The sequence below is a fragment of the Harpia harpyja genome, chromosome 2 (assembly GCF_026419915.1).
Source record: "Harpia harpyja isolate bHarHar1 chromosome 2, bHarHar1 primary haplotype, whole genome shotgun sequence".
Classification (NCBI taxonomy): domain Eukaryota; kingdom Metazoa; phylum Chordata; class Aves; order Accipitriformes; family Accipitridae; genus Harpia; species Harpia harpyja.
Genome location: NC_068941.1, coordinates 64,581,252 through 64,595,036, shown reverse-complemented (window position 1 = coordinate 64,595,036; position 13,785 = coordinate 64,581,252). Strand labels below are relative to the sequence as shown.

The 13,785-nt window shown below is 40.7% G+C and overlaps 1 protein-coding gene across 3 annotated transcripts in view; it reads left to right on the top strand.

Annotated features, from left to right (window-relative positions):
• The first annotated feature begins 101 nt into the window (after nt 1-101).
• FAM114A1 (family with sequence similarity 114 member A1) overlaps nt 102-13,785 on the top strand; it is a 38,338-nt gene continuing 24,654 nt past the window's right edge. For 2 of the 3 annotated variants that reach the window (XM_052780258.1, XM_052780256.1), the window contains exons 1-3: nt 102-329; nt 2,922-3,271; nt 4,612-4,699. In XM_052780258.1, coding sequence (XP_052636218.1) covers nt 2,930-3,271; nt 4,612-4,699 — 430 coding nt within the window. In that variant the 5' untranslated portion in view covers nt 102-329; nt 2,922-2,929. Of the gene's footprint in view, nt 330-2,921; nt 3,272-4,611; nt 4,700-13,785 lie in introns of those variants that run through there. The other variant, XM_052780259.1, reaches the window with a different exon arrangement.

The window sequence follows — 13,785 nt, the reverse complement described above, 5'->3', positions numbered from 1 at the left end:
GTGGGGGCCGTAGAGAGGTGGGGGCCGTGAGGGGCGATAATGGCGGCCGGGGCGGCTCTCCGCGGCGGGTCAGTGCTGCCGCCCCGGCCCGCGGCCTGGAGCCCTGGGGCGGCTCGGCAGCGGCGCGGAGCAGTCCCTTCGCAACAGGCGGCCGCCTCAGAGAGACGGAGGGAGAGCGAGGGAAGAAGAACCAGCCCTCCCTCCTCCCGGCGGCCCGGCCGGCCCGCGGCTGCCCGGTCTGTTCTGCCTCCTCCCCCCGCTGCTGCCGACGTGGCGGGGCGGAGAAGGGGAAGGAGCAGGGGGCGCGCCGGCAAGGGGACTGCTGAGCGGTAAGGAGCACAGCGATTTCTTCTTTTTCTGCCGCTTTTGAAACTGGCTGCGGGCTCCTCACTAATTACTCTACCCCAAAGGGGATTTCGAAAAGAATAAAAAAAAAAAAAAAAAGAAGGGAGGGAGGGAGGAGGAAGCTGTGGCCGCTGCGGGTTTGAGGGAGCGGCGCTCCGGCTGCTCCTGCTTTTCCCTGGGCGCGGGGGCAGGTGGCGGCCGGAGCGCCGGGCGACCGAGGGCGCGTTGCCTCAGCTCGCCGTGCCCGCAGCGTCGCGCCGCGGGAGAAGTAACAGCACGCGTCGCGGGAAAGGGGAGCGCGGTGCCGCCGGCCAAAAAAAGTTACCCTCACGGAGGCGTTGATCCGCGTCTGAAGGCGCCCGTCGGCGGCTGGGCTTTGCTTTCGAGGCGGGATTAAACTCCTCAGGCGGCGGGTCGGCAGGTGCCACCGAGCCGCGGCGGGAGCTGCCGCCACCGCCGGCCCCTGAGGGGCGGCCGGTGCCGCCACCCGTTGGCCGCCTCAGGGCGGCCGGTCGCTGCGGGAAGGGCGCTCGCCTGCCGCCCGGTCCGGAGCTGGCCTTGGCATCTCCCTCATGAGCTGTCTGTAGAGAGTAATTCCCTTTGGGCGGAGTTGTCCGAGTTGATTTAGATCAGTATAGTCTCGGGGATGACAGCTTGAATGACAGCTTGAATGATGCCTTACCCCCCGGGTCAAGCACAGCTCGTGGTTTCTGACAGATGTGGTAATTTGCTGTTATGTGCTTTGCTCCTATAAGGAAGGTTTAGCAGACAACGGCAGGGACCTTGGCCCGAGTGGTCCCCAAGGATGACCCAGTCCTGCAAAAATTCGTGTGCATGTATACGTGTGATCCTTTAAAAACTGTACTGGTGTTGGGCATTTTCTCATTCAGATCTAATCCCCGTGCAAAGTTATGATGCATGTGTGTACAGATTTTGCAGGTTTTGGTAGCGGATTCTCGTATCTGACGGTGGAATTTGGTTTACAAATAAAAAAAATTTATTTAGGTGATGCTGCTCATCACACAGCGAGTACTGTTAAAACAATGGCAATACTTACCTGCACTAAAGCATTTTACAGTATCTGCTATATTTGTAATGGAAAACTGCAAATACTGGTGGCAAATGCAAAGATTCTGACTTGTAAATGCATGTGTTCTGAAGATAATTTAAGTTACAGTGTAAACTAAAGTAATATAACTGGTACCAAGTGCTTATTTGTTTACTTATGTTTCTTGTTCACTGATCCCAAATGCTATTCTTGGAACTGTTCAAACAGCTGATCTACATTCAAGTTAGATAAACAGGCTGCTAAAGCCACAGATGTACATGATTCTATAGACTTTAATAAAATACACTAATTTAAATACGTGCTTCTCAGGCAGATTTCTCCTAAATCCCAGTTATATTTTGCTTTTTGCCTTTTTTTCTTTTTCCTGTTCTTCAGTCTCTCTTAGAACCTCAGTCCTTCCTAACAGGTACAAAGCTTTAAGCCATATTTCATTAATATGGGAGTCAATGAAGAGACAACATCTACAGAGAGGACTGTGTGAGTTTATTTTACGCCAGGCAACTCAGCATGCAGTCAAGAGCTTGCAGTGACAACTCTCTGTCAAGGGTTGTCTTCTGAGTAGAGTGCCAGGCATACCGTTGTTGCCAACACGTAAGTGGTAATAATCACTGTACAGTAGTCCTTTTGGACTCTGCCAGTGCCGCCCCTTAATCTGCTTTCTTTCCCTTCCTGGAACCTCAGTCTGATCATTGCACAGTGGTGGAAAATACTTAGAAAAAGAAAGTTACATTGGAAGATAAGGAGTGAATAAGAGAAAACTGGTTTGTAACTTACCAGAAAAACTCCAACCAAAACTGTGCCTCATGAAAGCTTACCTTGGCTTCAGCATTGAAGTTTAATCATACAGCTGGAATTTTAAGAGCAGGTGAGAAGCGTTGCACTCCCCAAACAGTAAGTGTTTGAGACAAGTGATGCAGAAACAGTGTGAGCAATGAATGCTTGCTGTCTATGAAATGGCTGCAGGGACCATGGCCTGTCATGTTCTCAAATTATGCCCCTTCTCCAACACATAAATATCACCACAGGATTAGTCATGCTGTGTTTGTCATCCTCTCCGTCAGTCAGCAGGCTATAGGAACCTGTGTATGTGGAAATGATGAGAAGGAGAGCAAGAGGTGCTTGGCTATTGCAGCTCAGATTATCCTGTTCTCCAGTGGTCTTTCATACACATCTAATACGGAACACAGGAATTAACCATGTGGAAGCTCTTATATTTGGCTTCTCCAGACAAATGAACATCCTTTCTCCCTCACCAAACCATATTTTGGAAAATAGTAATGCTGCTCTTTGTACTTGAGTGAGATCCTGCAAGGTGAATAGAGTATTCAGAGTATCATCATGATGCCAGTGCCGGCTTGATGCATGTGCCACAGGGTACCATGCTTCAGGAGGCCTTACATCAAGGCTGTGTTGTTTTTCAGTAATAGCTTATGGTAAATGCTGCATATTTTATAGTCATTCAAATGTTTATGCAAACTAAAAGACATAATTTATTTTCTATATTCAGAATTGAAAATGTCTGAAGACATATGTGATGGCATCCCATCTGAAGAAAAACCTGAAGTAACGGAAATGCCCAGCAATGAGGTATTGCCTCACGAGTCAGTACCACACCTTGTGGAAGCTGAAGTCTTGCATGAGTCTTCACAAGATGAACATGGACAGGCCGCTCAGAGTGCCAGTAATAGACAGGAAGGAGACATATTTATTAATGAAAACCCTTTGACTGAAAAAATAATTGAAAGACTGCCTTCCAACGGAGAGGCGACTGAAGACATGCCCAGTGAGTGCAATGAGACTGTAAGCCTTGATGCAGAACCTGAATCTGAACAAACACTGCATGAACAAAGCAGTCCAGTAAGTAATACTTCCTTTTCCATAAAAGCCCTCCCCTCCCTGCTTTGTAAGGACAGAATTTTGTACAATGTACATACTGTTTTTCACAAAAGCCTAGGGAGTTATATACAGAAAACCTGCATGGGAATAAAAAAGTTAAATTGCAACACCAAGCTTTTGGAAACTACGAACAGTTGAATTTCTCTTTGCCATTATGATATTAATTTGGTCTTTCTAGCCTGGTTGCAGTAAAACTATACCAGAGCCTAAATCTTATTAAGAATCTAGTCCATTTTGTATAGTCATAATACTCCTGTGATTTTGTTATCTGGCTTTCTGTACAAATCTGCTTCATTCAGTTCGCAGAATGAACCTAGAAGAGGACAGAACTTAAGCTTAATATGCAGCACTGAATCTTGTATGTGCTAATTTTCAAGTCATTGACTTTACGAAAACAGTGCATGTTTCACAACGCTTGGTGAAATGGCCGGTAGTTTTTGATTTGTTCTAGGTCAGTAGGTTTTGATTTGTGATGCACAGACCTTTGGGAGTCCTGTGAGTAATTGCAAGTTAATAAAAGAAAACTAAGAAAAACAAGGCCTTTTTACAGTCTATACAGCATCCAAATCCAATACATGTGACATAGCTGAAGATGTTCTCAACTCCACTGAAAAATTTTAGGCATCCACAAATTGGAAAAGGTTAAAACATTGTTTTAGTCCCTCTACCAGTGATCCCCTCCACAGGGATCTGTACACTGCACAATGCAGAGCTGTGTTGGGATACATTAGCTTTTGGTTTGGGGTTGATTGTGCAGGGATGATATGTTACTGGAGACTTTCTTGAGACAACAGTTTCTTAATATGATTTAAATACGGAATACTGATAATCGCTTAATACCACACATTAATGTAAAAGGTGGGCAGCACCTCCTATGGCTGTGTTTTTATTGAACTGAGGAGTTCCCTGTGCACATCTACTGGGTTACACCTCTAAGGAGACTCAGGCAGAGAAGCCTCTAACTCTGGCTCCTGGTAGAACTCAGGAAGGAGACAGGTTCCTGCCTTTCCCTAATAATAGCCCTAATAAACTTGTATGGCTTTATAGGATCGTGTGCCTGAAGAAATATTAGGACATCTGTAAAAACACCTCTGGGGTTTTAGGCGCTTTCAGTAATAGGTGGTCTGAACTAAGCTTCCCATTCTGCTTGCTTGTGCACAGAAGCTTGAACTCCACATAATACCCAATCTATCATCATTTATTAAACGCTGGACTTTGTTGCCTGACAGGTTCTTAATGTTTCCTCCTGCCTTTGGAAAACATGACTTTTAGACAGTGGAGTAATATTTTTGTTCTTACAGGCCACAGACTCCTCGTCTAAAGCAAGTAGATGGGGAGTGTGGGGTACCTGGGGAAAGTCTCTCCTGTCATCAGCTTCTGCCACAGTGGGTAAGTCATCAATCAGTAAAGTACGTGGAAATAAATCGTAATTTTAATATGTCATTAGAGACATTAATGTTGTATCTTAAAGATTCACAGACAGTTTTGTCCTGATATGCTTGGCAAGCATGATTTTTTTTAAGAGGAAGAAGGAGCTTCCTAAACTGTCAAAGCACATAAATATTTCTTCGGGTCAGATTATGGACATGGCTTGTTTGTAAAGTTAGTGAATTACCTCATTGTGGCTTCTTCACAGAAAGGATACATGATCTGATACAATTACTATCAGGCAAAGGCTTATGGTTTTTGAAGTCAAAGCACACCAACCCAGATTCGTGCACATGCTTGTTTGTGGTTTATACACCATGACTACACAATATGAATTCACTTCTCGTAAATCATTTCAGCTTTCATTGACACCCAGTGAAACCGTTAAGCTATAACACCAGACTTGAGAGAGTAGAGCAACATATTGAAACATGGACCCTTAAACTCCCTCTCCCTCTCCTCTCATTTCCAATACTATGTCAGTACAAAATGTCCTTGTGAAGACTTGAGGTAAAACTTGATCGTTACACATCAAAAACAAAAAGCGAAGCATGCAAATACCTAGTTACCACTGGGAAGTCATTTCTCACAAAAGAGCTACTACGCTGTTAACTAATCAGTTCTCATAAAGGATCCACAAAACACCTTCAAAAAATGAACCTAGGAATTAAAATTAATTGCTAGTTACTAAAAATAACGGATGCAACAGAGATACCGGTTTTATGATCCCATATGAGGCTAAATAATTCTCTTCCTCATCCTCCTCTGTTCCATGGGCAATAAATTATTTCTGTTTCTCAGAGAAGGAGGGAACTTCCCCTATCCTCTCTTTTTTTCAGTAACACCCACACTCAAGAGTTTGTAACTACCTTTTCTTTCAGACAGTCCAACCAATTAACATATCTAATTAAACTCAGAATGGGTTGCTAAGATGTTTTTAAATTGACATAAGTGAAGGTTGCTGCTGAAAGGAGCAGGCCTGCCCTGCCCCAGCAGTGTATTTCTTCTGTCTCTTATACTAACAGTAGCCTTCATTTAGTGATGCGGGCAGCTGTTTTATGGGACTGATTTTGAAAAGTAGAAATGAAGAGCTGGATCTTCAGCTAGATCAGTTTGTAAATTCCCTAATCTGGCTCACCATTTGATCACCCAAATGCTACTGAATGGGAAATGACGGGAACACACAGAACATGCTGGTGGTGACAAGGGCAGCTTAACTAGCTGTGGAACTACGTAAGTGTTCTCAACTTGTATTTAACCTTAAAGTTTAACACATCGCTTTCAGACTTGAAGAAGGGTGTCTGTGTCAAAATTTTGCCCATTTTTTCCCACCACTATTAGTAGGTCTAATGAAGAGTACTGCTTTCACAGACTTCCATGAGCCTTGCCTCTCTTACATTCTCAGGCCATCATAACAGCAGCATTCTGAAAAGAATTTGGCTTAGCGTAAATAACTAAAGCAGAAAATTTATGTGCATAAAAGTAATTTTACTGTTGATGAGTTGGAATTGTAATGCTGATGAATTCTTCAGTTCATTTTTATAGTTGCAGCAGTGGGTTTCTTGGAACAGCTCTTTCAGGATATTCAGTTTTTGCCTGTGAGATAGCCATATTTATATTCTGTTTAGCTTTTGCAATAAATAGTATTCTAATGTTGTTTGTGAGTAATAAGATTATTTGTTACCAAACAGTTACTGTTCTTGCAGGGGCAATCTCACTTACAGTCTTCTGTTGCTTAGAAATCTTGGCCTCACTGAACAATGAGTTTAGTGTCACAAAGTGTATACATTTTCTGTGGGACAGTATGGCCATAGATATTTTCTTGCCTAACTGATGTGAGCTTGCCTGAAAATTATGAATGCTGTTGGAAAAAGTTTGGGAGACAAACAAGAATGTGTGTTGTATCCCTTCTTATTGTCTCATAAGTAAATAAGACGTACCATTTTACAGCTGTTTGTTGCTTTTGTCTATAAAACCTGCTGCCAGCATTGTATCTCTGTGGATTTCCATGGACTTTTTAATGATGTTATCTCATTTTTATATAGGCCATATAACATCTTGGTTTATATACATTAAAAATTCATGCTTAATTGATACTGTCTTCTTAACACACCGTCTGACTGTATTGGCATCGTAACTCTTCACAGAGTGTAAATATGCAATCAAGTTTGTTGTCTAGGCAGCCTGACTTGATAAGGTTGTGTGATATTGTCTGTTTTGAATAGGCATATCATCACATGTATATATATTTTTAGAATTATTATTATTTAAAATTGAGCATAGTTGGAACAGGTCAAGTTGCCTAGGCAAAGGAGCATTCACATACAGAAAAGTAAAATTAAAATTATTTTTAAATTTTCTTTTTCCATGAGAATGGTTACACTATGTCACACTGAAGACCCATCTACTATCTAGTTTCTGGCAGTGACCAAGAGCAACTGGGAAAGAGCCTAAAGCCAGATGTGTGTAAAGCAGCACTTCCCCTGTTTTGTCTTCCATTTCCTGGAATCTACAACTTAAGACACACTTCCTGACCCTGGTATCAGGGTAGGGTTGAGTTCCCATATTATTATCTAATAAGTTTGGATCTAACTTTTCTTTATGAATTTATTAAATAAAATAGACTTTTAATTAAGCAGAAATCAAATGTATCTTCTTCCTTGTTCACTGAGCCCAAAGTAATTTGGAAGACCACATAGATAATCTTAGATTTGTTCCAGGAAATCAATGCAGCAGGTAATAGTTTATAATCCTGATATAGAGGGTTTATTTCCTAGTTGTTTGTTATGGAAATTCATGCTTGATCCTGTGAAGTATTTACTGTCTGTCACTGTCATAGACAGAATGTGGGACTGCATGTACCATATATCTGCTTCAGTATGACAATTCCTAGCAAGAGACAGAGAGAGAAAAAAAAATTAAAGCTCTTGGGAATTTCTATAAGCTTTCTTCTTTTTATTAAATATTTATTACTCCCCTTCAAGTTACTCCATTTAATATCTGAGCAGTTCAACCAACGCTTCATCTCCTATTCTACATCAGCAAACAGGTTTGCCATGATCCAGTCCATTTTAATGTTGCTTATTCCTTCAGTGTAGCAAATGGTATAAGTAAAGCTGCTTTCTTGGAATTAGACTTAGCAGCAACACCTTCAGTATGTGATTTTTCTGTTGCTCTGTCGTTATCTTTGTACAACACAGCTGCTTGTCTGGTTAAGTATGAAAATATTATATTATATGACAATGTAATATTTACTATTCCTTATATTTTTCTTCAAAATTGCACTCTGTAAAAACAGCAGAAACAATTTGAGGTGGACTAGATAACATCTTAAAGGCCTAACTAAATACATTCAGCTTTTAACAAATAGTATCATAGAACAGCCCAGGTCGGAAGGGACCTTGAAAGATCATCTAGTCCAGGCTTTTGTGGGAAAGGGTGCCTAGGTGAGATTGTCTAGCACCTTGTCCAGTCACATCTTGAAAACCTCCAGCAATGGGGACTCTACCATGTCCCTGGGGAGGTTGTTCCAGTGAACGATCATTCTTACTGTAAAAAATTTCTTTCTTACATTCCTTCCTCTTTAAGACTGAGCTGAAATGATGTCCAAGGTTCTCAGTTTCATTATCCTTCCAACCCTGATTTAGAGCTCCCAAACAGATTAGCATTTTTACTGCATGGCTGTAAATTGTTTAGCATAGCTGATTTTAGTTTCTAATAATAAGGTAGTTTCCAAATAATTTGTATTTTACCCCTCTTTAACTAACTCTGCACATATAGCCAGTGATTGTTTTGGCGATGGTTTTGTATTATAAAGAAAATGTCTGTTGTCTTTGAACTGATTTTAGCATTATTTGGATCAAGGTCCCTGCCACAAGGCAGAAGTGATACTCCTCTACACAACAGAATCTGTAATGCTTTTGGATTAGTAGCAGTCACTGCCTGAACCATGCTTAGAGTCTGACGCTAGATGTCACACTAAGAAAGTTATTGAATCTGCCTCGTTAATGAGGTGAAGAGTTTTCTTTTGTTTTTAAAAGGTGTGAGAAGTTTGGTTTCCTTCCTTGTGGAACCACAGTGGAGTAGATGCACTGAAATAGTTGCTGGGAGAAGTAGGCTCAGTGTGATCTGGAGACAACTTGTTGTACTTATTGTCACCATTTTACCCTCTTACTAAAAAACACAATTTAAAAGAAAATCAGCAATTACACCATCCAGTCTTTTAGTAACAGTGTTGATAAAACTCTGCTCTAACAGTGGGTTGCCATTGCAGCTAAGCCAATCTAATGGCTAGCAGCCACTGAAATGTGCAGTCCTGCACCTCTCTTGTCCTTGCATGTTTCTTCCTTCTCCCTGTGCCAGCACTCATGCTCCTCTGAGCTCCTGGTAGTCCAGTTCAGGAGCTCCTGGTAGTCCAGTTCAGGAAGCTAAACTGACATAAGAATAACTCTAGAGAAAAGAAAAATCCATTTTCTGCCTCTTCAGTACCTTGAACCAACTCTGAGATAAGTGCCAGGGCAAGCAGAAGGGACAAATATGGAACATGGAAGTAACAGAACCTCCCATATCAGCACCAAGAAGCCATTAGGTCAGCTTAGCTGTAACAGCAAACCTTTTATCCCCAGAGCTTAAGTGAGGCAAAATACATTCTCAGTCTGTACTTGAAACTTGTGACTTCCGTTTTTAAAAACATGCTTGAAAGCTTGCCTGTTTTTTTTCCAACTAAGCTATCTGCTAGCTTAATGAAAGTTACTACTTTCTCCTACAAGCCTTGCCTTTCATATGCTGTATTGTTTTGTATGGATGAATTACGGTGTTCGTGAGGTGCTTAAGTTGTAGTGCTTAACAAGCTGCATTTCCAAGCAAAGTCTGTTCTTGATCATGCTGTATGGATGTGCTTCACTCCATGGAAGTTTGGGTTTTTTAACCTCTAGTGCCATTGGTAAGACTAACATCTGACAATACCTCTTACACAATAAAAGTAATAAAAAATACAACCCAGCTATTTAATTTACATGGTCTCTGAAGTTCACACTTGAAGGCTGCTTAATGCACCTCTCTCATGCATTGCTTGTAATTAATATTCTGCTATCTTGATTATTTTGTGCTTGTGTATATTTCTCATCTAGTTCTTCACCTGGTAGAATAGCACATGAAAATATCAGACACCCATAGTTCTCCCTGGTATGCTGAAAACCTTTTCTTGTCACTCAGTATGACAGAATGAAATGTCACTTTTGATGTCACTGTGTTGAGCTTGGATACTATTACGCATGGGTATGCGTAATAATCAGCATTGCATAGCTTAAATTGGAGTCTGTGTGGAATGGAAATGCAAATGTTTCAGATAATGTGAAACTAAAGTATTGAAATGATGTGAATATTTTTTCCATTCTCTATAGATACTACTCCCCTGTTGTGAAATAAAGAATGATATTAAAAAACCCAGAGGCTGGGTGTTATGCTTGTACCTTATGTGGTCATAAAAAGGACAGTTAATCTCTTCAGACTTTTTTTTTTCATTGCATAAATTCAGCTGATTAAGGGGAAACTGGTTTGGGGCCTGAAATCACATGGTGGTCACTCAACTGTTTCGTAAATAACACTTTACAGCTGCTGTAGCAGCAAACCCGTTTTTCACAGTTCTTCCTTTTTAAGAGTACTGAATGCAGGTAACAGGAGGAATTGCGGACATGCTTTGGGGGACGGCAGTCCTGTTTGCTTCCTTTATGTCTTTTAACATGGACTTACGATCTAGAAGAGGTTGAGAACCAACAATCTGTTGTAGCAGCCTTTATGCCTATTGCTGTTATTAAAACCTTTTACCATTGCAATAAGGAGATCTGAAACTAGTCTCATTTACAACTTAATTGGCGTGATTCCTGATTTACAGACTGAGTAGCATAAGTGTTATCAGCATCTAGCCTGTGTTTTTGTTATAATTACAAGGAAGAGTATTTTTCTAAAGCCTTGAAGTGTATGGAGTGCCAATAGGATAGCCTCAAAGTGAGCACAATGGGGTCCCACTTTTTTAGTGTACAAAACCAGAGCACAGCTGGCTTTTCCACATATCTATACTTTATATAGTGGAGTGATTCCCCCCCAGCCATCTTCAGGTTCCTCAGTTTCTCAGTCAGTGCCAGATGCTAATTTAAGGCCTCGATCTTCATCTTTAGCTTGAACCAGATGAAGCTTCATTCATCTTACTAGACTAAATTTGATCGTCTGTTCATCAGAAATGCCCCCACAGTGCAACACAAGTGACAAAGACTGCGTGGTAGCCAGGGACAAAATCTCAAACTCTTCCTCCCCATCTGTACCACTGAAGCAGGGTGTCCAGTTGCCTGGGAGTACTAGATTGACAAGGGACAGCGATTCCTACAGAGAATGATTTAGATTTCAGACATGCTGAACTGCCCTCTGGAGGTGTCTGTTGGCCTCTTTCAGCTCTGCAGGGAATCCAAAGCTACTATGCTGGGAGGTGGAAGATAAAGAGAGCCTAAAGTGAAGTGGGATGTATCTGACTAAAGCATTTGTGAGCACTGTAACCTGGCCTTGGGCAGATCAGGCAAACTCAAAGGCAGGCCACATTTTTAGGCACTGCTTGCAAAACCTTCCTTTTCAAATGGAATATTCCAGCTAGCAAGATGAACAACAATATTCTGCTGAAATTGCCAGCCAATAGAAAGAGAAGAAATCATGTAAGCAAGAAAAATAAAAGCAACAACGTAGGGAAAAAAGCGTGCTCTATTCAAAAAGCGTGCAGTGAACAATACCCATTGCATAGCTCTTCTGTCTCTGCTGTTACAGATGAGTAGATAGAGGTGTTGGAGGTGTTCCAAAGCTTACAATATCATCTCAGTTGCGTTACCACACCCAGTGTAACAAAACCAGTGCACCTTTATCTCTAAAATGTAGGCTCATCTCCCATAACCTCTTTTATTTCTGTGCCTTTTGAAATTACAAATAATCATTTTCATTTCCAGAGCAACATGCATATCTGCTGTGTTTGTGCTGACTTGCTTCAGTTGTGGTCTTCTGATCTAATCTGGTTTTGTTGTTGTAGTCAAACATACGTGCCATACAGCTTAGTTCAGCAAAACCACTCCTAGCTGACCTGAAATATTTTCTTCTCATTCTAGTGCATGTAACCACAGCCCTGAAAATGCTGCCTTTTCTAAGTCTGTAAATATCAGTACAGCAACTGTCCCCCTCCTTTTCTTGGAAGTATAAGCTTGTCTGCAAAACTATGAGAACAAAATTACAGAATATTAAAAAAAATTTAAACATGTTTAGATACAGAAGAAAACTGGGAAATTAATCTGAAAATCCATAACTTCCGCACACAGCTAAAAGGAAATTTTTGTTTAATGTTCGTAGTTAATTTTTTATATAATTACAGGACAATAATAGTTTGTTAGCAAGTCAAGTCCTTAAGAAAAAGTAAGTCAATGGAAAGAATAGAACTCTTTTGATCATTTTAAAAGTTGTGAGCAGGAGAAATGGAAAGGAATGTGACGTGGAATATCTATTACATTAGTTTAAAAGCACAATTAATAGTTATTTAAGTGAGTCCCAGGAATTTGGAGAGTAAATAAATGACCGCAGAATCTATTCATGCTAATATTTTCATTGAACCAATTAAAATGTGCAGGAGATGGAGATTAGACAAAGTAGTACCCTCCTCTCCAGTATCTGCATTGGAGCAGGTTTTGTAAAAGGCAGGAAGTTACTCAGCAATGACTTAAATCACTGTGGTGCATAACCTGGTATCTCATGTACAGTTGGATGTAGTGCTACATTTTGTAAGACATGAGATAAAATAGACAAAGGCCATATTTTCTTTAGACAGGTAAAAGCATTTACCTGCCTCGTTTCTCTGTTTCAGTGTAAAACATCAGGACACCATGCAGCTTATGCTGTCATATAAAAAATTACTTGTTTCTGCTCACCTGTTCCTTAGGGGACATCTGTTCTTTGTGTTTACCTCCAGATACTCCAGTTTTCTTCTATGTGGTCTTTCAGTAGTGCTGCTTCACATGTTTTCTAGAGTATATTTATTATTGAATTCGTAGAGCACCTGATGTGTAACCCATCTGGAAATCATAGAATCATAAATCTAAGCTTTCCTTCTTCCTACTCCATTTCAAATAGTTTTGCTGCATCTCTCTTTAATCAAATGTTCAAGATCATATTTATATGACTACACACACACATATATGTATAGGTGTATGTTTATTCAGAACACTGTAGAGCACTGGCAAATGATAGGCTATTTTGCTGTAGTTAATATAACTAAGAAAAGATGCTTTGAACTTTCCTAATAGGAAGTGCATACAGCTGCGGGAAAGTATAGACAACATTTAACGAATTTGTGCCTTAGATGTCTAGGTATCTGCCTGAGCATCTGTATTAATGCCTTTTCTGAACTCATTTATCTATTTTACAGTTCAGTTTAAGGTAACAAAGCAAAGAAGTATAAAATTGTAATTAATACTTCTCATAAGTAGTTAGACAGATAGTTAAAGCACTCTGTATTGTCCTACTGCTAGAAGTGATCAGCTTTACGTGAGATGCAGTAATGGTGTACTGTGCAAGAAAAAGTCCAATAGGGTCACTGAAGCCATTTCATTTTGTGTTGGGAAGAAATACTGCTCGTCTGGTTGGTTGTTTACTTATTGTGTCTCAGCTGATGTGCAGAAACTTCCAGCTAAGGAAGATGTGCTAGCTGGATCATTTGTAATGAGAGAAGCATATCGTGAACATATTTGTGGATATATCCAGAAGCAGAATAGGCAGACAATTTGAGGGTAGTCTTTTTTAAGGGCAGCGTTTTTCAACTACAGCTGGTGCAGATTAGGAAGCTATTGCCTCCTTTTGCTGGCTACCAGGCAATCACACCCTATCCTATAGTGGGATATTGCCAGTCCACGTGATCTGCTAGTATGAAGTCTGTAGAAAAGCAGCAAAGCAATCCCATTCTGTCAAAATCATTCAGATAAAAACACTAATAACATATATTCCTTACATTAAACTAGACCATTTTA